The 25,197-nt window shown below is 41.5% G+C and overlaps 1 protein-coding gene across 1 annotated transcript in view; it reads left to right on the top strand.

The window, feature by feature from the left end:
* The window catches only part of gfra4b (GDNF family receptor alpha 4b), a 79,388-nt gene extending 54,395 nt beyond the window's left edge, over positions 1-24,993 (top strand). The window contains exons 3-9 of the mRNA XM_050041973.1: positions 4,764-5,039; positions 5,242-5,322; positions 9,052-9,397; positions 10,167-10,276; positions 11,114-11,248; positions 19,235-19,401; positions 22,547-24,993. Coding sequence (XP_049897930.1) covers positions 4,764-5,039; positions 5,242-5,322; positions 9,052-9,397; positions 10,167-10,276; positions 11,114-11,248; positions 19,235-19,401; positions 22,547-22,690 — 1,259 coding nt within the window. The 3' untranslated portion in view covers positions 22,691-24,993. The remainder of the gene's footprint in view (positions 1-4,763; positions 5,040-5,241; positions 5,323-9,051; positions 9,398-10,166; positions 10,277-11,113; positions 11,249-19,234; positions 19,402-22,546) is intronic.
* Positions 24,994-25,197: the final 204 nt, after the last annotated feature.

Genomic DNA, 25,197 nt, shown 5'->3' with positions numbered 1-25,197 from the left:
AAATACAGGCACATAGAAGGACATGAAATGATGGCTAATCTGGTTAGCCCTGATTGACCTGAAAAAAACAAGATATAGCATGTGTATCTAGCCTTTATAATGACTGTGATATGAGCTTAAAAGTAAAGGCAGTAAAAATACCCCAAAAACGCCTAGGGCCCATAGGGTTAATCAAGCTAGGGCCCAAAACTGCTGCTGTCAGTCAGGCTCGAGTCTGGTTTGGACAGAAACTGTGTGTTCGTGGAGGGTCGGGCCTGATTTTTTTGACTCCTGTCAAGATATGTAAACAAGCTAGGACACATGCCTCGGTGATGTCAGAGACGTGAAACGGAGTCTGGAGCACATTCCAGAATACCACCACAGCAGCCTACAATATAAGAAGAAAAAATGACTAAATGACACAAGCTATAGGAGCTGACGGGATTGCATTTCGGGGTTGTACCTTGTATCGTTTCATGTGAAAAATTGAGCATAGCGTTACTTCAGGCAGGACACGATGTCAAGCTCGGCTCACATCCAGCTACATCAGCTGATCTCAAACAGCCCAAGTAGCCCTGCCTACTGTTGCTGCTTCCTCTGGGAGCCGCTTTGCAACTCGCCTCCACCCCAGCTCCTCCTTTTCATGCTGTGTCTGACTTATCAGTGTCATTTCTCTTTGTCATTGATGCTGCTCTGTTCTGTTCCCAAGGGGTCTTTGCTGCTGCTCTCCCTGCCTTAGGCTTTCCATGTAGGCACATGGAAGGGCAGGGAGGTTTGCTCTCACTGCCTCAGGCTTTCCTCATTTGCGTGTGGAAGGGCAGAGAGGTGTGCTCTCTCTGCCTTAAGGCTTTTCACGTAGGCACGCAGAAGGGCGGAGAGGTGTACTCTCTCCACCTTAGGCTTTCTACTTAGGCGCATGGTAGGGCAGAGAGGAGTGCTCTCTCTGCCTTAGGTTTTCCATGTAGGCACATGGAAGGGCAGAGAGGTGTGCTCTCTCTACCTTAGGCTTTCTGCGTAGGCCTAGAAAAGGCAGAGAGGCCTCAGAACAGAGCCATACCGCCAAGTAAGATACTGCAAATGGAAATACAGTTTTCTTTGACAAAAGTGTTCCTGACTGAAATGACTGTTTGATTGATAAACTTAACCAAGGATGGGACTCAGGATGCACACACCTGTCTAAACACCTGGCTCTGTAGAGCGTTTTTCTCTAACGCCTGTGAATATAATCAAGCCAGCGAATACAGCTTGACTCAAAATAAAGATACACAGCAGGGTATAAAAGGTACAGGAGTTACATTTAAATTTCAAATTAATGTGTCCAAGTGTCAACTGTTTACACGGTATAAGAACAAAGAGCCATTATACACCATATGATACAGACCTAATGCAGTTCCATATCTCTTCCCTCATGATTTTACCAGCAACAACGTTAGAACTACCTCTTCTGCTAGCACAGAAACAACTTAAGATGAATTTCACTGTTTCTCTTCATCCCACACGCTCATCCATAGTATCTATCTTGCCATCTGAGCCCAGCGATGCAAAAGAAAACCAAGAGCTTCCATCTCACCAGCTGTTATGTTGGCGCACTTAGACGAAGTTCAATAAACGGACATGGTAGTGCTTGGGCTTTTCACCGCAGCAACAGATGAATATGTATGGTTCTTTCACTTGTTAATGTTCTCTGTATATTCTGTACATGACACACACCTATTATTCATGTCCTCTGGCTGGCTGAATAGACTTGACTCATACCGCAGAGCTGAGGCAGTCAAAGCTACTCAGGACAAGGTAAGTCAGTGAATCAATGAGAGCACAGTTTAGCATTTGTATAAGTCTGCCACTCAAGATCTTTCACACAGTAACGGGTATAATCCACACATATTCAGTGTGTATTAAAAATACAAGGTTACATAACTTAAACTTTGTAAGGGCTTCATAAGAATATGTCCAGCTAATTCAGCCTGCAGGCCCAGTTGATAATGGATAGTCACAAAGTATGTTATCACTGTATTGAATACAAGCAAAGTTATTATCATCTTTATAGGGGTCATGTGACAGATAACAACAATAGATAACAGCTCTTACAAAACTGTTTTCATAAACTTTATTTTTTTTAAATCTTGAGGATAAGGGAGCAGTTTCGATTTTTTTAACATCTTGATAAGAAGATAAATGCAAACTGTATGGTAGAAATAATGCACCACAGACAAAAGAGCTGATCTGCTTCATAAATGCCTGTTTTTGTGTTTTGGGATGCAAACAGAGAGAACTATTTATTCATTTCACAGGCTTTCAGTGATCAAAACTCACTTTCTTCTTATTTTATTGTAAAATATTTGGTATGAATTTCAAATTGGTTTGAAGGGCTTTTCTTTATTCCACTTTACCTGCCGATAGCTGGGGCAGCTGGGGCTCAGGAGGTGGAGAGGGTCGTCCACTTATCACTCGATCCCCACCCTGGTGTCTTTTTATTAGGAGACAATATTACACTTCCATACTATAATAGGCACACATAGGCATTAAATAACATTCATGAAGTGTAGACATTATTATAATAGTCCAGGAATGGTTGCCATACTTTATGGAATTCATTGACTGATCCTTGAGTATCATGTCTGAGGCCAAAGCACAGGTCTGGGCTCGATGTCAAAGTGTCCTTGACTGAACCCCAAATTACTCCCTGAACCCCAAATTACTAGGGCTGTAGTCTCCTGGTCGAGTAGTCGATTATTTGGTCGCTATGCTCTCGTTCGACCAAATTCTCATTGGTCGAATAATCGCAGTGTTACTTTCATAAGGAGAAAAGTGCTACATCAACAGCTTTTCAGGATTAATCCATTATTTCCTGTGGCAGGGGAAAGGCTAAGTTACCTGTGAAAATGGGGGTGTTTTCAAAACACTTGAGAGCTTGTATTTACTTGTATTTCACTGATAAGAAACAATAAATTGTAAAGACAGTAAAGCCTCCACTAAAATAGCATTTTAAGTCTCGTGTGTGATTTATCCTTCAGGATTTATACTTAGGGATTTATCCTGGCTTCATATGAGCAAAGGGAATCTCTGCTCATCGCTAGGCTAATTTATACAATGTAAAACGCCACTGGCTGGCACTAATAACGTTAGCATGTTGTATTTGCTTGGAAAACACTAATAACGTTAGCATGTTGTATTTGCTTGGAAAACGTGTTTAGTATAAGACAGTTGTTTTGTCGATGAATGTTCTGAGTTGTAATGGAGCCAAACTGTGTACCGTTACCTTTGTTACATGTTGCTGTTGTCCCTGGTTTTATATGAGAAGAGGAAAAGATCGCTAGACGCTAGGCTAATTTATACAATGTAAAACACCATAGACTTGTGTTAATAACGTTAGCATGTTGTATTGGTGGGGGAAATGCGTCCAGATAAAGACAAGTGTTTGTCTGTCAGTTCTGCAATTTATAGTGAAGCCAATTTGCGCCCTTGTGTTTGGAATTGTCTCTATTAAGCCACATTTAATGTGTGTTTTGAATCAACTATATAAATAAAGTTTGATTTGAACTAAACCAGTCCTCCACCGCCGACTAGCGTTTTGGAGGTGTAACTGCAGAGTAACACAGACACACCAACGCAGAAGTAAAAATAACGTGCAGATTTTTTTCCCCCCCACGACTAATCGATTAGTTGAAGATTATGTGCGACTTTAGTCGACCAAGATTTTCTTTGGTTGACTACAGCCCTACAAATAACTCCTAATGGTCAGGCTAGCACCTTGCTTGGTCGTCTTTGAATGGCTGAATGAGTAAATGATGAAAAAAGAACTTGTAAAGAACTTTGGATAAAAATGCTATACAAATGCGGCTATTTACTGTTCATCACCATTTTAGTTTAGCATGCTAATTTTGCTAATTAGCACTAAACACAAACTTAAGTAGTTCAGTTCAGTGTTTCAAACTTGACACAACACCTTGAAAAATATTAATATTTGATACAATTTTTGATAGTAGTAAATACAAGGGAATACCAATTAAAACATTTTAATTAAAAGATAAATATAACAAGGCTTTAACATGAGAAGGATGACTTTTCTTAGTAGCAAAGAACAGCAGACTGACTGGAGTAAACATTAACAAAAAGACAAAGTGAAAGAGTGCAGCTGGTACAGCAGAAAATTAGTATTGAAAGCACTGACTGATTGATTAATGGATTTTTTTATTTTACGTCATGCACACTTGCATGTGCCCAACCCTCATTCGTGTCCAAGACACCATTACAATGATGTAACAATCAAAAGTACGTTTTTTTACTGCTCAGTCCAGAAACAGAATACGCTGCCTTCTATCCCAGGCCTGACAAAGAAATTCAGCCAAAAAAAAAAAAAAAGGTGAGAGCCAATCAGACGGGGAGTAGGGACAGATCTTCAAGTAGGGAAAAATAACGCGACATATACACAGAGACCAAAATATCACGCACACTGGTGGGACCAATGAAAATGTGTAGTTGCATCGCACTTGATAGATTTTTGGTTACATGTAGCCCTGTCTGTGCCTTCTCACATTCTCAGACTTATACAATGAGCCACCTGTTGATTTAACTTTAAGTTCAATATCACCTTACAACTGTTCACATTTCTTCCTTTAGAGTGTTCTTTACTTTCCTGCTTTTGTATTCTTGACATTTGTGTCTGACTTCAGCTTCTCCTGTATTCTTTATTTTCCATCTCATCTCATAACCCGACACCTTAACTGCCATCTCAAATCCCCTCATCTCTCCGCTCTCTGTTGTGCTCTGATTTTCTCTCACAGCTCTGTTAGAGGTAATCCTGGCCGGCAGAGACTGCTTGATGGCTGGAGACTCGTGCTCAAGTGATGAGACCTGTAGTCCACGCCTGCGGACTTTGCGTCAGTGTGTGGCAGGCAATGGCAGCGTGAAGCTGGGCCCCGGTGCCAGGAGCCAGTGTGCCAACGCCGTGTCCGCCCTGCTGTCCAGCCCCTTACATGGCTGCCAGTGTAAACGAGGCATGAAGAAGGAGAAGAACTGCCTGAGCATCTACTGGAGCCTTCATCAGTCTATCATACACGGTCAGTGCTTACTGATTAGAGCTGGAGAACCAGTTTGTTAAAAACAATATAGATGACAAATGAATAATAGGCAGACTTTAATCTGTGTATAAATTAAATGGAAATGAACACGAGAATATTTTATGTTTTATACAGTTTAAATGCATTATGGTATTACAAGATTAAAGCCAATGTTCCTACCTATGTCTTCTTATTACTTCAGGACTCAACCTGGTGGAGAGTTATCCCTACGAGACGGTGCAGAGAGATTATGACTACGTCCGCTTGGCCTCTATTACAGCTGGCAAGTTCACTGACCTTCATTAAGTTTCACCTTATTTTATACAATTTTACCCTTTGAAGATGTTTTGTTCCAGCACGAATACATGACTCAACTGAATTTCCCCTGGAAGCATGCCCAAGGCAAATAGAGGTCCCTTCTGTTCTTAAGACACAGTTACACAAGTATTACCATTTGCCTGAACACAATCCCAGCATCCAAAATGATATTATTGTCTTCAGGTTGTTGGATGGCATCCTTATTCATTTGCATGACTGTCAATGAATACTAAAGCAGGCATTTTTCTTTACTACTAAGTTGTGATAATAGAATATACCAAATCTTGCATTTTCTCTTGTAGCCTCGGGCTCATACAACAATGCAAACTCATAGAACTGATTAAAACAAGTCCAAACTCTGAAAAGCAGATTAAATCTAGAGGATATAAAAAATACAAACCCAGCATTTGAGGACAACATAAAGAAAATATGCCTTTTGTAAATGTTCATCATGTAAAAGATTTACTAAAGGTTACACTTAAGCAAGTAAAAAGACATTAGTTGAGGTTAAAGGGGACCTGTTGTCTTACTTGTATTTTGGGTTTCTATTAGAACTTATTTACATGTTTTAATGTTCAAAAATACCTTTATTTTCTTCATACTGTGTGCTTGAACACTTGTATTCACCCTCGGTCTGAAATGCTCTCATCTAGCACTCGTCTCTTTAAGGCCCCCTCAAAAAGATGCCAGTCTTTGGTAATCAAGGGTTTCAAGTCTTCAATAGCTCTGCTTCTCTTCACCGTCACTGACAGCCAAGGAATGATGATAACACAGTATAGCAGCACTTTCTGCTCTAAAAAATCATCAATAAAAGCTTTGAAACTAAATTCTTCACATCCGGACATGTTCTAGCAGGAATATGATCTGAACAACATGGGAAACCAAGATTACATGTTTCCCTGATGTTAGCATGTAGCTACATGTAGCAGTGTAGGCAACGTTATGTGAACACTTGCAGTCGCGTGCATGGAGCAGATGACCGTATAAAAAAATTCTGTCACGATCTGACATCAGCTTGTTTTGAAAGTAGAAAACTAGAATTTACTGCCTCTTTACTGTTTTATGCCTCTGCAAACCAGTCAAGTTGCAATTACAGTTTACATCCATGTCTGTCCAGAGTCATATGTAGCCATGATGGTTGACGATGCTGTCAGTATTAATAAATGGATTTTTGAGTTTTATCCAAAAGCACATATTGTGAGGTCACAGTGAAATTTGACTTTTGACAACCAAATTCTAATCAGTACATCCTTGAGTATGAAATGGGTGTTTGTGCCAAATTTGAGGAAATTCCCTCAAGGCCTTCTTGAGATATCACAATCATGAGAATGAGACAGACGCAAGGTCACACTGGCGTTGATCTTTGACCACCAAATTCGAATCAGTTCATCGTTGAGTTGGACATTTGTGCCAAATTTGAGGAAATTCCCTTACAGGGATTCTTTGCTGATTTTCAACCAGCTTTGTATCATAACAATATGGGTGTAAATAAACTGTGGTAATCTTCCCTCCATCTAACCAGTGCGTAAAAAAGCAGAATAAGTCTAAATTAAAGTGACTCATATCGCAAAGTTTGTTTGCATGAGTCAAAGGCACACGCAGTCGCAGATGACATATCCATCTACCAATTTAAGTAGAACATCCGTCAGTGTTACAAAAACCTGTAAAAACACTGAACAAACCTGATGACTCATCCCTGAACCCTAGACAGCTCAAAAGGGTCAGCTGGTCGCTTATTTCCCAGGCAACATGTGGACAAAAGCTCCATTCAGAAGTTGCCACACCAAGGACCAGGATTCACTCTCACACCAAACATGACCATTCATAAATTCAGGCCAGCTTTATTCACTGAAGCAATAAAGGACAGGAAGTTGTCTTGATGTTTTCTCTGCAGATCACATAACACTTTCGTGACTCATTCAAGTTACACTTGTCTTCAGATCTGATTCTAAAAATACCAAGATATCATTTCATTTAATGCACTTTCTGAATCTTATTTAAATTAGCGGTTGTTTTACTTTCTCTTGTTCTGTGTCTGTGACTGAATCGCTAGAAGTACAGCGCTCTCAATAACAACACAGTTGTCAGTGATGTTAGTGGGCGATTCTATCATTAAGGCACAAAAAGACTCATCTGTGACATCCAATATAAAATAGCCCAAATAATCAATGACTGGTGACACAAGCCGCAGTCACACACATTTAAGTGTCAGTATTAAAAGCCTTTCACATTGAAGACCCCTTAAATGTCAAAAGGTTTGATAAAAGCAAATTATGTCTGTTTATGCATCTGCAGTATTTCACATAAAACCTTTGATTGTCTGGGTGCTTATACGTAGTAACATCAAAATAAGAAAGGGAAGAATAGCCATAGTAACATGGCAGTGACTCACATCTTACAGATATGAGGACGAAGGAGAGGCAACAGACAGTGGACAGACGTCACGTCGCTGAATGCCACAGTGCAGCCTGTACTTTTGAAAAAGAAAAAGGCACAATGGAAGTTCAGAGTGTGGTGATGCAATATGCCAGCTATCGTGATCATTTCAGTCAGTAGGATGGAGAGGCATGGACCTGCCCCGTCAACATTTGTTCGTGAGGCCCATGTGGTTCGTAAATGAGCAGAAAAATGGGCCCTCTATGGGATCGTCCATGGGTTTCATAATGGCCCCATGCCAGCTGCCCACATGGGTGGGTTTACCCAAGTGGGTTGCCCATGAGTTATTCTACAGCTACCTGGGTACCAAGTCGATATGGGCCCAAAAGGGGTATCTTTTCTTGGGCTCACTTGAGTAAAACCACCCATGTGGGCAATTGGCATGGCGCCATTAAGGAACCCTTGGACAATTCCAAATAGGGCCCATTTTTCCTGCTCATTTACGACCCACATGGGCCTCATGTACAAATGTTGGCTGGGTGGTTCTTGTGCTTGCTTTAAAACAATGCAAGAAAGTAGGGGTGTAACGATACATTCATCTGGATCGATTCATCAATTCAATGACCAACGTAATAATTTCAATGCAAAGTGACAGCTTCGCAGCCTGTATGTTGAAATCCCCATGGCAAATCTGTGTCACCATTTCCATCCAAGCAAACCTCCCTCCTAAACATTCAAACAGTGCTAGCAGCTTAGCGCCAGGAAGATAATAGTAAGAGGCCAAGAAAATGACAATAAGGATATTTATTACTAGCGTCTTATAACGATAACAGGTCCCTGAATTTAACTGAAATCATATCGTGGCAGACATTGTGATATCAGCAATTATCATATCGTTGCCCAAAGAATTGATATAATATTGTTTGGTAATGAAACTTATGATTTATGCACCCACATTAATGACCACTTGTGTCCTTATTTTCAAGAGAGAAAATGTTCTCTTTTCATAACAAAAGAAAAGAGGCCAGGCTCCTTTCCTAATACTCATTTTGTTATTCTGGTCCTCAGGAAATGAACCTCTATTGTTTATTCACAGTCACTTCCACCTTGAAAATGATCTTTAATTTCAAACTACCCATCTAAACTTCTGAACCTCTAACAACAGGAGATTACATCTCGCCATGTTGAATAAACAAACTGAGTGCATTCCACAAGTCACATATGCTCTTGTTCATATAAACACAAAACCTTTTTGCTCTGCTGGTATTATTTTCCCACTGAAATCTACGCTTGTCTTTGACCTTACTTCTATCCACAGACTCAGATGTTGGCATGACAACTGTGAATCGCTGCCTGGATGCGGCCAAGGCTTGCAACGTGGACGACTTGTGCCAGAAGCTCCGCACGGAATATGTCTCAGCTTGCATCAAACCCACGGCCAAGTCGGGCCTGTGCAATCGGCCTAAATGCAATAAGGCTCTGCGCAGGTTCTTTGACCGCGTCCCCGCCGACTACACACACGAGCTGCTCTTCTGCCCCTGTACGGACACAGCGTGTGCAGAGCGTCGAAGGCAGACCATTGTACCCAGCTGCTCTTATGAAAGCGTGGAAAAACCCAACTGCATCACACAGATGAGGATCTGCAACGCTGACTATGTGTGCAGGTTAGAGCTAAATGGAGGCTTTAATTGGCTCCCATTTATTTCAATGTCAGTCTCGAGTCTATAGCAGATATTAAAGCTGTATCTCACTTAGCCATGGTCTCATATGGATACCATAAGATATTGCTATAATATGATCATAATCCCCAGTTTTGTTTCGCTTAATGAGCTAACTCTTTTCTCAAGGTATCCAAAATCAGCGGAGCCATTGTTTCATCATTCCCTGTTTATTCAAGCACTCCTTGGATATAGATTTTAGACGTACTCACCATACATATTTGGGCCTGTGCTGCACAGTATCATGGGTCTTTGAAACCAAATAAACAGCCATTCAATCAACAAAATGGCCCGCTGTTTTACCCTAAAGCTTTCTACCACCATTGGTTAGAACACCCCAGAGAGCCCGTTGGAATAACACATTAAATATTTAGCACAGATAAAGAGCCAGATGGATCAGAGTTATCGCTCATTGCTATCTCTGGTCATGGCCATTATTTTTCACAGCCCCATTACACTCAGAGGGCTTTACTAATGATCCCAGGTCTGGGGGATGAAATATATTACTCTTTCTATCACTTTCACATTACAGTCCAATGCTTTCAGTCTTCACCACTTTCAACAATATTTCTTTATGTCACAGGGGAAACTCTTAATTAAATGAAAGTTATAGTAGAAAGAATGTATTAAAAAAAGAATCAGCAAACTTCTTTTTACATAAAACAACACAGGGAGCTATCATATTCTCGCTGACCAGTGCCGGCTGTTTTTCTAGGTCTCGCCTGGCACAGTTCCAGTATGATTGCGAACCCTCCGAAATGTCTGCCAATGGCTGCAAGCAAGGGAACTACGGAGCCTGTCTCCTCGCCTACACAGGGCTCATAGGTAGGTGCGCACCTGAGAGGTAATACACACAGAGACGAAACACATAAAGGAAAGAGAAAAATGAAATGAACAGGTGGAGGAGGAAAGAGATGTGAAGGGAGATATATACCATATGCTGTTTGAGAAGAAAAGGGGAAAATGTGCAGCAGCAAAGAGGCAAGAATGAGCCAAAGCTAGCTGCAGGGATATTTAATAAATACCAAACAGGTTAAGAGTGAGTGGGAGAATAAAATTAAACTTCTGATTCTGAACCAAAAGACAAAAGTTCAACACGTTTTTAAGAAGCTGAGGCATAAAAATCTCTCATTACTGAAAAACAGAGGCTCTTCACACAAAGCGAGGTGTATTTAATTTGTTTTATAACAGTCCGTAAAATAAAAAAAAGAACAGCCTCTTCTTTTCAACGCACATTGGAGAGAGGACCTAACCTAATGCATTTCAAGAACCTCAAATGGTGCCCCTCAGCACAAACACACACTTGGCATTTTCATTCCTGTCTTGTATTTATTAAAGCACTTGAAATCGTACCTCCACTATGTTGAAGGGAAAAAAAACACAGGCACAAAAAAGAAATCTCAATGCCGGAGACTTCTATGACCTAAAAAAGAGAAAATTGGAGTATCCGTCAGAATCTCTCTATTATATCATACGAGCCAGTGCACAGCCAGTCTAAACAACAATACTAGAGTATTATCAGCCCACTGCATCAGGTCAGGGTATGGGAAATGTAGCGTCCATTAATGTTTCAGATAATGAAGCACTATGAATACAGTGTAACAACTCAAAAGGTGAATGAATATTTAATACTGATTGAGCCCTGGTGTTGTCTCTCTGCAGGAAGCACAATAACTCCCAACTATGTCGACAACTCCACATCCAGCGTGGCTCCATGGTGCTCCTGCTCAGCCAGTGGGAGCCGGAGAGAAGACTGTGATCGTTTGCTGGAATACTTCACCGACAACATCTGTCTCCGTGAGTGTCACTCTATCCACAATGTATTGGAACGTACCAACACAGGTTTTTGGGGTAGGGGTTATGTTTGTATAGGGGTATATGGGGGGTAAAAGCATAGTGCTATTTTAGTGTCCTGTTTAACTGGTGCTGTGCAGTTTCAGGAAGAGAGCTGCTGTGTTTTTCTTCCAGGCATCTTCATGGGTTTTTTTAAAAGATAGATTTACTTCTGTTTCTGGTTAAGACTCAGTCACTGACAATTCAAAACAACCAAGTCTCTTGACAGGAAAACTAGGCCAACAACAGCAGTGAGATACCAAATGTTTCAGAGTGTACTGTAAAATACAGTTTCTATACAGCCCCAAGGACACAAGCTGCATCATCAGACAGCAACCATGAACAGTGTGCCTAACATCAGAATTGCACTAATTTATTTGACAGCTTTCTCAGACCATAACTGTCTGTCACACCAACAGTTATTCTTTCCAGTTTCAATTCAAATACAACTTGCATGTGCATGTTGCATATGTGTGTTAAACGCTTAAAGCAACACAAAATATGCCTATTTGCTTTCTTGTTGATAGTCAGAGAACACTGATTCCAATAAACGTTACAGCCAGCATCCAGTTAGCTTAGCACGAAGACTAGAAACGAGTAAACAGCAAACCTGGCTCTGTCCAAAAGTAACAAAATGGACCTACCAGCACTCCTTAAGCTCACTATTTACCACGCATCCCAGTTGTCAGAAGAAATTGTTGGCATTGTACGTGTCTGCAAACCACAAATATGTTACATTTGCACGTTTAATACCAGGGTTTACCATACATGCATTTATTTTTAAACAGTGGCGGCGGCAGCCAATTTTTACTGAGGTGCTGGGGGGGAGCTTGACTATTAATTGGAGGTGCTAAGGAGTTGTGGATATAGCCTACCAATGTATGCACGCAGAGTCCAAATCAACAAAAAATCATGCACGTTGTGGAATTAGAGGGACAACCAACAACAACCATCTTTGAACAACACATCTTTATTTTAATTTTGCTGGGGCTCCACAGTCATCGAGGCAACCCTGGATATAGCAGCACCTGAGAGAGAGAGAGAGAGAGAGAGAGAGAGAGAGAGAGAGAGAGAGAGAGAGAGAGAGAGAGAGCATATTTTCATAGGCCATAATACACACACTGAGCAATACAAAAGAACGACAGCTCACTGTCCTTAACAGACAGCCGTAAGCCGTTTCAGGGCCAAGGTGTGGCTGATCACGGACACTGTCCTTAGCCCTGAAACAGCCCACACTAACGTAACACAACAACACTATCGACTATGCCAGAGTATAATAAAAAATAATCCCTGTACTGCGCCTGTGGCAGGCTAATATATTGTTACTCACCACTAGACATCTTTACAGAAGAACGATGCGTCTGTTATTGTGATTGCTGGCAAAGGCATCAATGATTTTATCTGCGTCCAGATCTTTGGTCCTCCTGGTGTTTATGGTCAAGAATGCCAGGTTACTGTTGCGAAAAAAAGGATGTGTTTGCCGTCCTTCCAACGGGGTTTGAAAAAAGTTTAATTTACCAACTGGCTCCATTGATTGGGAAAAAGATGGGACTCAGTGAAAACCCAGTGGCTATTGTTGTTTCTCCGCTAGTTGCTCTCATGGAGGAGCAGGTCAGGGAAGCGACCAAGCTGGAAATCACAGCCATGCAACTCGGAGTCCACAGTGAGGAGGAAATCCGCAAAGACGGCAACACTCTTTCCCAGACATCATCACAGCTCATCTCCACTGCAGCTTGCTGGTCTGTTTACAGTGGCGTTGTGCTAGTCTACGTCGCATGTTTCGTTTACTCTGATTGGTTTTCCGTCTTTCCAATTGTGTGAAGGGGCACTTTGAGTGACAGCCGTTGATACTGCCCCTCGGGAATAGAGGAAATGTACATTCCGTGTCCAGACCAATTCGCGTTTTGTGAATTGGTTCTGGCAACGCCAGGCTAGCTACAGGGGTGCTATGTTTGTACACTGGGCAATAACGGAGCAGCAGAGTGCAGTAAAAGCAAAACCCAACTGTTCATTAATTCATATAGTTTTAATACTGTCTATTTCAGATTAAACTGGTTGCGTTCCCATGAAAACCGCACACCCCTCGGACCAGCGCAGGGTCCGACCAGCAGAAGTTTGCTTTCACTCGCCTCTGCTGCAGCTGCTCTTCGAATCCATCAATCTGGTCAGCTCCGATCGATCCAACCACTAACTGATCGAGAGGAAGTCTTGAGCGTGATCATTAGTTTGGTTCTCATTTCTCCATCCCGTGACTCAACAACTCAACAAACAGCTGCTGAGAAGCGTTCACAGACCCGTAAAAGCCTCAGAATGCAGAGAGGGCACAAAGTATGATTGCAAAAGGGGCGGTCGATTGTGTGAGACACCTGCCAAGCTGCAGACCACTGCCAGGGTTTTCCACAAATTCATATTTGTGGCAGCCTGCCATGATTAAAACATCTGCCACCACGTTTTAATTTTCAATTTTTGGGGCTGGACTGTTAATTAGAAGGTCTGTTGGAATAAACATACCGTTCAGTTATTGATTGCATCCACAATCTTGCAGCACACAGTGTACTCCGGGCACATGCAGCAGCAGAACAGCAGGTGCAGTGAAAGTGAAACTCAACCGTTCACTGTGCTGGGTCTAAACATTCCTCTGCAGCAGCTGCTCCTCTTATCCGTCGATCTGATCTGATCTGATCAGCTCAGATTGGATTGGATCAACATCAAAACATCAGCACTGTTTTTTTTTTTGTTTTTTTTTGGTGACCCTTTGCAGTGTTTCCTCCGGTGTTTGTGGCCCTGAACCTGACTGTCTTTAACCAACACACTGCAGTATTTCCCTGTGGTCTTGAGCCCTAAAGCCACCAATGTCCTCACCAACCAATCCCTGCTTTTCCAACTGTTTTTGTGCCACCACACGAGGGTGTTTAAAGCCAAAACATGATCCTTTACCAACCATAAGCAAGTGATTTTTGTGCTGAAAATTAACCACATCTTCACCACAGCATTGTTGAGAAACAAAATTTTGATATTCTACAAAATAATGTAATGTATCTGTGGTTTTCAGAAACGTACAGTGCTAATACTTTTTCTGCAGTTGGATTGTAACAGGATATGTCTCATATGTTCAACCAATATAAAACCAAAGTGTAATATAGGATAAGTTGCAGTTTTACAGGGGGTTATGTGACCATTTCCTGCCACAAATTGTAAAAAGTGTTCATTTAAGCCCAATTTTGCACCATTTATAGTCATCCAGGTTGGAAAAATTAGACTTCAAGCAGCTTTTTTGATTTCTGCTGCATAGGAAGACTCAGATCTTTATCACCTGAGATGAAAAAGTAAGCATATGGACAAATTCAGTCTCAGTGTGAATATAGCAGGATGATGGACTATAAAAAACAGGTATATAAAGAAAAGTCACTGTAGAGCTGTAGAGAACAATCACTGTTCCACAAATACCTCTCATGCTTATTTGTATTTCTATGGTTGCATATCACTTCACTGCTGGTAGAGTTTCAGTAATTTCACGATGATATGAAATAAAAACGGCGATCCCTAATCAAAACAATTTGCACTGATAACCTGCAACAAGGGATGTAGAAACAGACTTGTTATGAAAAGCAAAGTAAATAAGTTCTGTGATGGAAGACGGCGACAGGACAGAGCCGCTGGGATTCAGTGAGACAGATGTTTCCCAGCATGCTCAAACAGCAGCCGAGTGAGATGTATTTATATCACAGATCCTGTGCTTTTCGTAGATTTAAGAGTATGCTCCCTCTATCACTCTCTCAGTCTCTCAGTGCGTCTCTCTATTTCTCTCCCATTTCCTCACTCACTTCATCTTCTCTTGTTATTAATCATCCCCTTCATGCTGTTTCCTTGGTAATTCCGCCTGGGTGTTCAGACAGTCACTTCTTAGTGAATTATAAATAAGCTGTCCCTGTGATTGTTAGGTAATTGTATATTTATTGAATCTCCTCCAAACAGCTGATGTACTTTCTTTTTGTTTCACAATTGATGGAAAAAGTTAGAGAACTAATGAAAAACTTTCTTCAGGAAACTGTTGATTACTAGAGTAGTACCGATACCAATACCAGTATTGGAAATGCCTCCGATACTGTCTAAAATGCGGCATTTGGCATCAGCGAGTACAGCCTATGACCAATCCGATACCACGTAATGCCTCACGTCATTACGCATACGCATGCTAGCGTTTGAACATCGCCACCACAATGTGCGCATGTGCGATAGTCACATCGCAGGACATCCGATGTATTCTCTTTTTTTAGAACATGTAAACTTTTGTTTTGCTTCAGAAAAGCAGCTCTGAAGCTCCACTCGTTGCTCCGCTCGCCTCTCTCTCTGTCCTAAGCAGCCCCTCCCCCTCTCATGCACACGCTGCAGTCACACACTGAAAATGAGCGACATGCAAGAGGGAGAAACGGTAAAGGAGGATTTATGCCTGGTACACAGCACACGACTTTTCTGCCTGTTCTGAAAGTCATTATGTCACATTACACGATTGTGGGGTCATAAAATCGCGCCATGAATTGGCGACAGACATGACACACCACACGATGGTACTCACCAATTATCCCCGGTCGTCTTTCACGACGTGTGTGATGTCATCAGGTTATTCTTGTCCGATTTTTATTACTTTTACTATTATTTGAGTCACTGTGTCTGTTCATGTGCCAGCCGAAATGTTGTTGTAGTCACCTAAAAAGCGCCAGCAGATGGCACGAGCTTCATTTGAAGTACCGTATGTAAACACAAAAGTCGCTGATTTCTCCACAAGTTACTACAAATGTTTCACAATAAAAGCCTATTTAGAAAATGGAGGGATTCTCTCAACCGAGATTATAAGGGGCTTTTAATTTGAAACAAGTTCAGGAAGTGTTGAGTTTGAAATTACGGCGCAATGCATTAACTTTATCAAGGCAACAGGAGCGGCTAAAAAGTAAAAACATAAAGACAGAGGGATTAATAAATAACGGCCCTTTTATAATGTAGTCTGTGTCAAATGAAGCTGGTAGCCTCTGCAGTTGTGGTGAGTAAAAGCCCTGCCACTATTTGTTAACTTTCTTAATTTACGTCATCTGGTGAAAATTTTTGTATTTGTTGATACAAGCCCTACATTCTACTGTAGCCTTTAAAATGTCTTTTTTACCAAATTGTGTGGCTGCACTTTAACCTGTGTCTTGATCTGTGTCAACACTGGATAATAATAATAATAATAATAATAAAGTTTTATGGCATTCATTCTACTATTATGTATTTATTTCTTAATATTTTACATAGAGTTTTAGGAGTTGAGACATACAACAATTCATATCCCATCCATTGTTATTTTACGCGCTGGTATCGGATCGGTACTTGGTATTGGCAGATACCTAAGGTTCAGGGATCGGAATCGGTGTCGGTGTCGGGAAGGAAAAAGTGGTATCGTTACATCTCTAGTGATTACTTTGAATCAAATACCATGAGTGCTTTAAATTGGGCTATCATAATACATGTAATGCAATACCACGCTATTGACAAACCAGCTGCAAGGGATGGCCAGCAACTTTTCATGGGAGCGTCCCGTATTTACTTATGCTACAATTACCAGCAGCGTGATGAGGCGAGCATCTATTCTACGCTGAGGTTTTTTTACCCGGTTGCCGAAGGTTGAAAAGTACTCAGCTTTGGGTAGAGCGCTGTGCTTGTCACTGTCACTTTTTACCCAGCCATCCAATTATAGTGGAGGAGGGGCAGGACTAATACCGCAAAGACCAACCATCACATTGCTGAACAACAATGCTTCAGCCTTCCGTCCATCGAGAGCAAATACTCTACCTTTTGCTGTCAATTTTAATTCTGCAGATATTCTGTATCACAGCAACCAGATGCAACCAAAGCACCTAAGCTAACAAAACACAGCACCCATTAGGGGACGTACACATACTGCATCTTTGCTGCCTGGAAAATATGAGGTCAGGCACTGGGCACTTCTCTTATGCGTACTCTGTGCCAACTTTCAAGAGCGCAGAGGCAGGTTGCTTCTCAGGTTGCTTAGCAATCATAACCAGCACTTGATCATAGCCTACTTAGCAGAAATCATGAGAGTAGAGTTGATCTTCTTCGTAAAAAGCCAAAGATATTGCCCATGGTCCATGGTGATTAACTTCTCCTCCATATTTACCACAGACTGAAATTTATGGAAGGGAAAGATATCTGACGGCTGTGATTGGTTGCCCCTCGTCACATGACATGCAGTGCGCTGCTGCGTTCTAAAAGTTGAACTGTCTGAGGGTGCAGCCGTCACACCCTTAAAAACAGATGCTCAGGAACATGTGTGTGCCGCAACGATGTTGCTGTGGTGTTTGAACGCACCTGGCACACGTCCTCATTGTAAACAATGAATCTGAAGGCGCAGAAAACGCAGAATGTATACGGCCCCTTACTGCACCTCCCTGGCCTACTGTGTTCTGTATTTAGCAATAGACAAATCAATTAATCTGTTTTAAAACAGTGTCATCTCTGTAATTTAAAGCAACAATATACCTAATGATAGCATACAGCTTATAAGTCATGATAAATGCAGTAATTTGCAAAAGCAACAAAAAAAATGGTGGTGAGAATGCGAAGGTGCTGTCTGGGATGGGGGCGCCATTTTTAAGGGAGGCACTATGTTATCTCCATCACCAAAGTGTATGCACTCAAGTCCAAAAATAAGATAGGTTTACAATGTCTGTGTTTGTGAGTTGGGGAAGTGCATCAGGGTTGCGTCAGGGTAATCAAGCCTGTGCTGCCAAGTCAAATGGATCTGTTGTTTCTCATGATTAGTTTGTCCAAATACCTTTTCTTGACCCCCCCACAGGTAACACAGCACGCCCTATTAAGATGGCGTCCCCGTTCAATACAATTAACATAGTGTGATGTCAACTTCATATTCTCTACTGTTGAGTGACCATTAATCATGGCAGGGGAAACTCCTTCACTGTGACAGCCTTAGTTTTAAACAGGATGTACTATGTTCCCAGTTCTATGCATTTAAGGGTTAAATGTGAATGTATCAAACACCCAAATTTTCAGCTGTTACAGCCACGAAGGAAATGTTCTGACACCTGAATGATGGCGACAGCTGCAAGGATGAGATGGTGGATAATTTTACACAACTGAAATCAACATATGTATCAAAAGAGGACCATATAGAAAAATTAAAGCAGCACTGTGTGTCAGGTTGTATGGATCATAAATGCAGATTCATGAAGGTGAGCTGGAAAATTTAGTAACAGTAGAAAAAGCACTTTTAAGTACATTATATTGTATAGAGGTCAGCACATGAGATCATTTCATGCTACATCAGCCTTAATCCAGGCAGCCTACATGGGTGTCTTGTAATGTATTTTGTCTTCTTTTCTTCTGCCATGTTTCCTAATGCTAATTCTCATCCTAACACCTTCTTCTCATTTGTCTTGTGATCTCTGCTCCGGAGTGTGAATAATTAATGGTCCTTATTATTGACCTCTGTGAATATCTATCTATCTATCATTGAACTTGTACACACAGTGAGTATCTTTGCTTGGTGTGTGCGGCGAGGTGAATCTTTGGCCAGTCTTTCTTCAGGCCCCCGGCTGAGAAAAGATACAGAGAGAGGTCTCAGAGTTGTTTGGCTGGAGCAAACGGTCTATGAGTTAATGAGGTCGATGTGGAGAGGCAGGTGCAGTTTGGATACTTGAAGAGAATACTGAGCATTTTGTGTTTTCTTTTTTCTCTCTCTCCCTTGCCTCTGCTGACCAAAGCCAAACTAGCTCTGGCCCAGCAAACCCTCTCATGAAGAAGTTACGATTCAGAACCGCAGGCATCTGACGTGATTGAATAAGACATGAGTGAAACTCGACCATATCGAGACAATGCTGCTGCTGCTGAAGCCTGATAACTGTTTTCTTTTTTTAACTGCTGTGTCTACCATTTCAGGGAATGCGCTCATGATGTTTGGAAGTGAATCAGACCAGCAGCCAACTGTCAGCCAGTCCAGTACACCCAGTCCCAGCCACAGCAGCAGTGAAAACAGGAGCACTACTTCTCCACCAGAAACTATTGAAACTATGAGGAACATTCTGGATACAATAATACCAACACAGGTGTGATGTTTCAATTCATTTTAAATATCAAAGCTACTGTGTGGACTTTTTAATGATACACTAATAGATTTAATTACTCTCCTTTTCCAAACTGACATAATGATATAGAGTGTGCCAGGGCTGACATCAAAACCCGGAAGTTTAGCATCGCGCTGGTTCCCAGAAGAGAAAGTGAATGTGATTTTTGCATTGCGTTTTCGATTATGTCAGAAAATAAGCTCTGTGGCTAACACAAGTTTATGATACTTACAGGTTTTGTTCAGCAAGATAATCTTCACATATGAACACCTTTCATACTGCATTTGAAGCTTAAATGCGATCGCCAGAAGTAAAAAGCTAACGTTAGGCTTTAATGGACTACATGACTACTCCACGGTCGCACTACTCTTGACGTCACCGCCACTAAGCTTTCAACTGATTTCGGCCGCTTTATTTTAAAAACATTGTATAATGGGGAAATCGGACTGTTTAAGCTAAATAAGAAGCTGTAATAGCGGACTGCCAGCACTCTGTGCTCCACTGACTCTAATGCAATCGGTTGTTGATTTCAAGCTAAACATTGTGCCTTGGGTATGTGAATTAATGACACTTGTTACCTTTTCAAACCCTGAGAAGTGTAGGGTTAGCTAGCTAGCTACTGAAGATATAGCCTACTGAATGTATACACATGCTGCTTTTGCTTTTTAATGATTATAACAGTGAAACAAAGCCCGACCCTGCTGTACAGGAACCAGTGAAGGGAAGCAGGGAAACTTTGCTGATATCGCAGTGTGCACAGAAGAACGGTGTTTGACTTTCCCCTGGAGCTCCCCAACAGTCCGGCGGCGGAGGTCTGACCGCTGGCGGTGGCACTGGGGGAAGCCAAACACCATTCTTAGGGGGCGGGGCTTACCAAAGGGTCAAATGTCAAGACTGAGGACTGAGACAGAGATATTGGATAAAGCGAGATACCCCACTCAGCTCACTTCCTGATTCAGTGTCGTCAGCGCCACGCCCCCGTAGGAGACTTGCGGCAGCTCTGAATGTATTGTCGTCAATGAGGAAAATGAACGTGATCACAATTTATGGTCAATTCTTTCGCCCTATAGTCACTAAAGTAAATACTGGGTTCATTTTCCACAAGCCACACATCTTACCAACATTCTGACACTAAAGCTACATTTTTCATCCGTACAGATGAAGACAAAGTTAACTTTGTTTGAGCCCTGTCCGTCTCAGAAAACAAGTTCTCGCGAGATCTCGTGATCTTGATAAACAGGCGGTAAAATCACAGTTAGCGGGTTGAGGGAGAACAGGCTCTGATTGGAGGGAGAGCTAACCACGCCCACTTAGGAGACAGGAAGAGTAACCGTTTTCTTAACATTGGATAAGCCTACGGTGGGGTATCTCCTTTATCCAATATCTCCGACTGAGACAAGGACAGAAACAAAAGGACTGAGCACTAAAGCATGTGTGTGCATTTGAGACAGAGAGTGACAGACAAAATGGGAGGAGATGGTGAACTATTACATGCAATGTTCATTATTTTATTCATTAATTTTATTTTTGGGGCTTTTTCGCCTTTATTTGGGACAGTTGAAGTGTGAAAGGCGGAGAGAGAGAGAGAGAGAGGGGATGACATGCAGGAAAGGGCCATGGGCTAGAATTGAATCCACGGCCGCTGTGGCATGGACATAGCCTCTGTACCCACTGAGCTACTGGGCACCCTTATGTTTCTGTGAAGTTATCAATAACTTACTCAGGATGCTGCTTTGTCACGTTTTGACGCATCTGCCCGAACACATACCAGTGACTTGTTAAAAAAAAGTCAGTCAGCCCAGCAGATGTGAGCAGACATTGATCAGTGACGCTGACGGTGGAAAATCTTCACTGTGGCGGCAACAGACTTTGCCCATCTGGCAGCCAAATTAGAATTGTTACTATTTAAGCATGCAATAAGTGCTATTAGCACCACCGCAAATCCACATCCTGGTGTTGGTATGGAAGCACAGAGGGACGAGGGGGTGGGGGCACTTTTAAATGCCAATGTTGGGCTAAGTGCTCAATGACCGACTGCCATTGGTGAAGGGTGATAGCATCGTCCACCAACCCAACCCTAATTGCAGGATACAAAGGAGGTAAAATAATGGCAAGCTGATGATGGTGTTTTTCAGGCTAACTGTGAAAATTCAAATGCAGTGTTTGGCAGGACCACAGTAATATAAGCTATCCTAAGATCACGCTACATTACTTATCAGCCAGTTAATAACCCAACCCAACATGCAAAGTCTGGAACAAAAAGAGAATTGAATGGGGACGCCTCACAATGTCCTAACAAAAAGATTAGCACCTCCAAGTTTTTTGCCCTCTCTCATCTAGTTTGACAGCTCCCATTACCTGTTCCATGATGTTGGCCCATTGCATCGAATGGCATTTTCCCCACACAACTGTAACATGGGGAAAAAATGAAGAATTATGTTATATTCCCTTTCAGAAAATCTCTAACCCTGAGGTCAGGAGTATTATTCTGAATTATTCATGCCTGTGGGTGCAACATTATCCTCTGTGCACATATGTATGCTGTGTACCCACACACCCTCTTTATACAGACTGGGAAGGTAAAACAGAGGGCCCAGCTTCGTTGCCAAGTGACAATGAATGGTCCCTGTGGTTCACTTTTATTCATAAAAATATAATTACATAGGTAAATATTAGTGGGAACAGTGAGGTTTATCCAAGGCACTTTAAAGATCACCTATGTGCATCTTCCATGGTGGGAAAAACAGAAAGCAATGATTCTTCAGGGTCCAATGTGGTTGGCTTCTCAAAATGATCCCACACTTTGTCCTTTCAAATTAAATTCCCACATGGTCCAGTCATATAGGTTTTTGATTTATTTCGATTTATTTCACGTTTGTTGTTTTTGATTTGTTTTGCTTTGGAATCTTGCCGACTAATGACCTTTCTGGTCAACTAACCTTTGGTCAACTCTTAGGGGGCAGCCCTAATTATTACCCATCTGCTTTTCACAATTAGTAAGGATGAACACTTAAAAATCAAAGGGCTGTTTGTCACACACTGTTACATTTACAGATCATCACAATTGCTCTGTCCAAAAAAAAAAAAAAAAGGGTGGCCATAAACTGATGTCTCTGTCTCTTCTCAGGCCCTGGGAAATGAACTACTGGTGGGCCAGGTCACCCTGCCATCCAACAGCCTCCCAAACTCCGCTTCACCTCCCAGCTTAATGCTTCAAGCTGCCTTCAGCCTTCTGTTGCTGCTCCTTCATCTGCTCAACAATGGACACTAAAGACTGCAGAGGAGCGTGCCGAGGACCCTCCTAGTACCAAGCAGATGGGTAGTTCAGAGGAAAATGGACCGTGTGGCGTTACTCCTCCCTCTAAATATGTACAGCGATTCTGTTTTTCTATTTTTGTGTCTAAGTGGTCCACTTCCACCTGCCGGTGTTCTCACTCAGACTGTGGGAGACCTCTGCAGACCGAAGCCAGTCTGTACATTTGTACATTGTTGTTGCGATCAAATCAAGCCGAAATGAAGTCAGAGTACCGCTTTTGTGGACCAACGCAGCTCTCAGCTATCCAACTGTATTCATTTTCAAGAGTTATTATGAAAATATATTGCAGATATGTATAATACAAAGACATGACGTATGTCAGTACCTGTGAAGATTTGTATTATCAACAGAAGCTTGTATTTGAAATATCGTAGGGGAAAATGGTTGGAGTAAACCAATAAACTTTGTGTCTGCTCTGTTCTCAGCACACAAAGTGATTGGAAAGCTGCTGGGGTATATGGGGCTTTCATACCACTCTCCTCAAGTGACTGAAAGAGAGCCATTATTTCTGATCAATACTGGAATAGTGGAGAGACAAAGAGACAACAGGGCTCTATTTTGCTCAGACATCCAGCCATGATTCTTACATGTCCAGCAGCACTATCCAGAAAACATGTGGCAGACAATACAACAGAAGAAAAACCTTGACGTATTAATCGTCTTCTCTGTAAAGACTTTTGCCCTTTATCAAACTATCTCACACCACTCTCTGTTTTTGTGAAAGCTACAAAAGCTGCTCATAGAAACAGTCCTACGTCTCTATCAGCAAAGACAAGGTCTTGGACTTGAAAGGAAATAATCCGAAGGGCAGTAACTCTTTACCTGTAGCTGCTGTACTATGTGTTTGTGAGCCTTTTATTTCTCATTGTGTCCGTGAACATCGCTATACAGGGGCTCTGAGTGTTTGTGCCAGAGAGGGAAGTGAATGGTTTGACTTACTGAGCGTCGCCAACGCCAGTGCAGAGCCTGTTTTAGATCAGACAGTTATGAATGATTCAGTATTTTGTGTTCTGGGAACGTGCCAGTGAATTCTGAACAGGACCAGAGGTGCTGCAAATAAAAGTTATCAAATCATTATGTTTACAGAATTGCATCATTCAGCTGTTTTTTTCTTTTTATTACAAATGGTTCATTTGGTGTCAAAGTAACTTGTCCGGGGAGACGGAGGCAACACACTGATACATGTTTACCTAAACTAACTCATGACATCCACAAGCACTCTGGAGTGTATTATTTGAAGTGAGGATAACACAGGATTTACAGTATAATCCATCCACTTGTGATACAACATCTCTCAAACTGATCTGTCTCACTGAAAACTCATGAGCTGCTTCACTCCAGAGCTACTGAACTTATATCTTGCTTTTCTGGAACTCATATAAAGTCCTCTCTGTCCGACAGCAACAAATTTCAAACCTTACAGCCTTCAAGCATACTCAATTTTCAATGCATCCCTTATCTGAAAACTTGAACTATTTTTGGCACTGCTTTACTCTGAAGCACATACAGACAGGCAGCGGTAGCTCGCTGCCAAAGTCTTAAGCAGGGGAATACAAGAATCAGAGGCCAGAAGAAGCACCATGAGTGTGCAAGTAAGAGCTGTCCGTGTATAATTAGAAGCTAAAGTGATGACTTCAAGTGGCTGATTTCTGTTGACGATCAACTGTAACCCTCCACTGTTTCATTGTTTACGTTTTGCCTTTAGTTTGCTGGAAACAGACAATCAACAGTACTCCAGTCACAACAGTGAACGTAATTAAACCCTGATTGTAACACAGGATGATCTAATTATCTTCTTGTTAGTGTTGTTTAATGTGAGGTGGAAATTAACTGTGCTGTGAAGGATCGATTCATGACTGTGTGTCAGGTGGGAGGAGGAAAAAACACTGCAGGTGAACCAATGGAAAATATCAACAATGGCAACTTAAATTCTATTCTAAGCCGTAACTACATTACATTTATTACTACGCTGCTAATGAGACTAAAAAATAAAACATTGCTACAAAAGTTGGACATATTACACACCAATTATTACAGCTTTAATCAAACTGTACATGCTTGACACGAGCTTGTTGGTTTTTTCAGTGTGTGCAAAGTGATGTAGAGTAGTTGATCTGTTTTTGGCATGTTGTGTGTCTCTCTGGCGCATTTAATCATTTTTCAGCTATTTAACTGATAGTCCTGCAGTTTGGGTTCACACAATGCCCTATTTTGTTACATTATTTGAAAACTTAAATCAATGTGCTGATTGCCATGTTCTGTATTTACAACAGCAAGAGTTGCAACAACTCATTTTTTTCATTATTGCTTAATTAAATAATCATTTAGTGTATGAAAAGTCCAAATGTTAGTTGCCTGAGGTAACGTTTGTTGTCATTTGGTACTATATAAATAAAAATGACTTGACTTGATGGTTAAAAAATGCCCATTACAAGTTGTGAGAAACCTGGGTGACATTTTAA

Source organism: Epinephelus moara, chromosome 4, assembly GCF_006386435.1.
Source record: "Epinephelus moara isolate mb chromosome 4, YSFRI_EMoa_1.0, whole genome shotgun sequence".
NCBI lineage: Eukaryota > Metazoa > Chordata > Actinopteri > Perciformes > Serranidae > Epinephelus > Epinephelus moara.
This window is presented reverse-complemented; position numbering and strand designations above follow the sequence as displayed.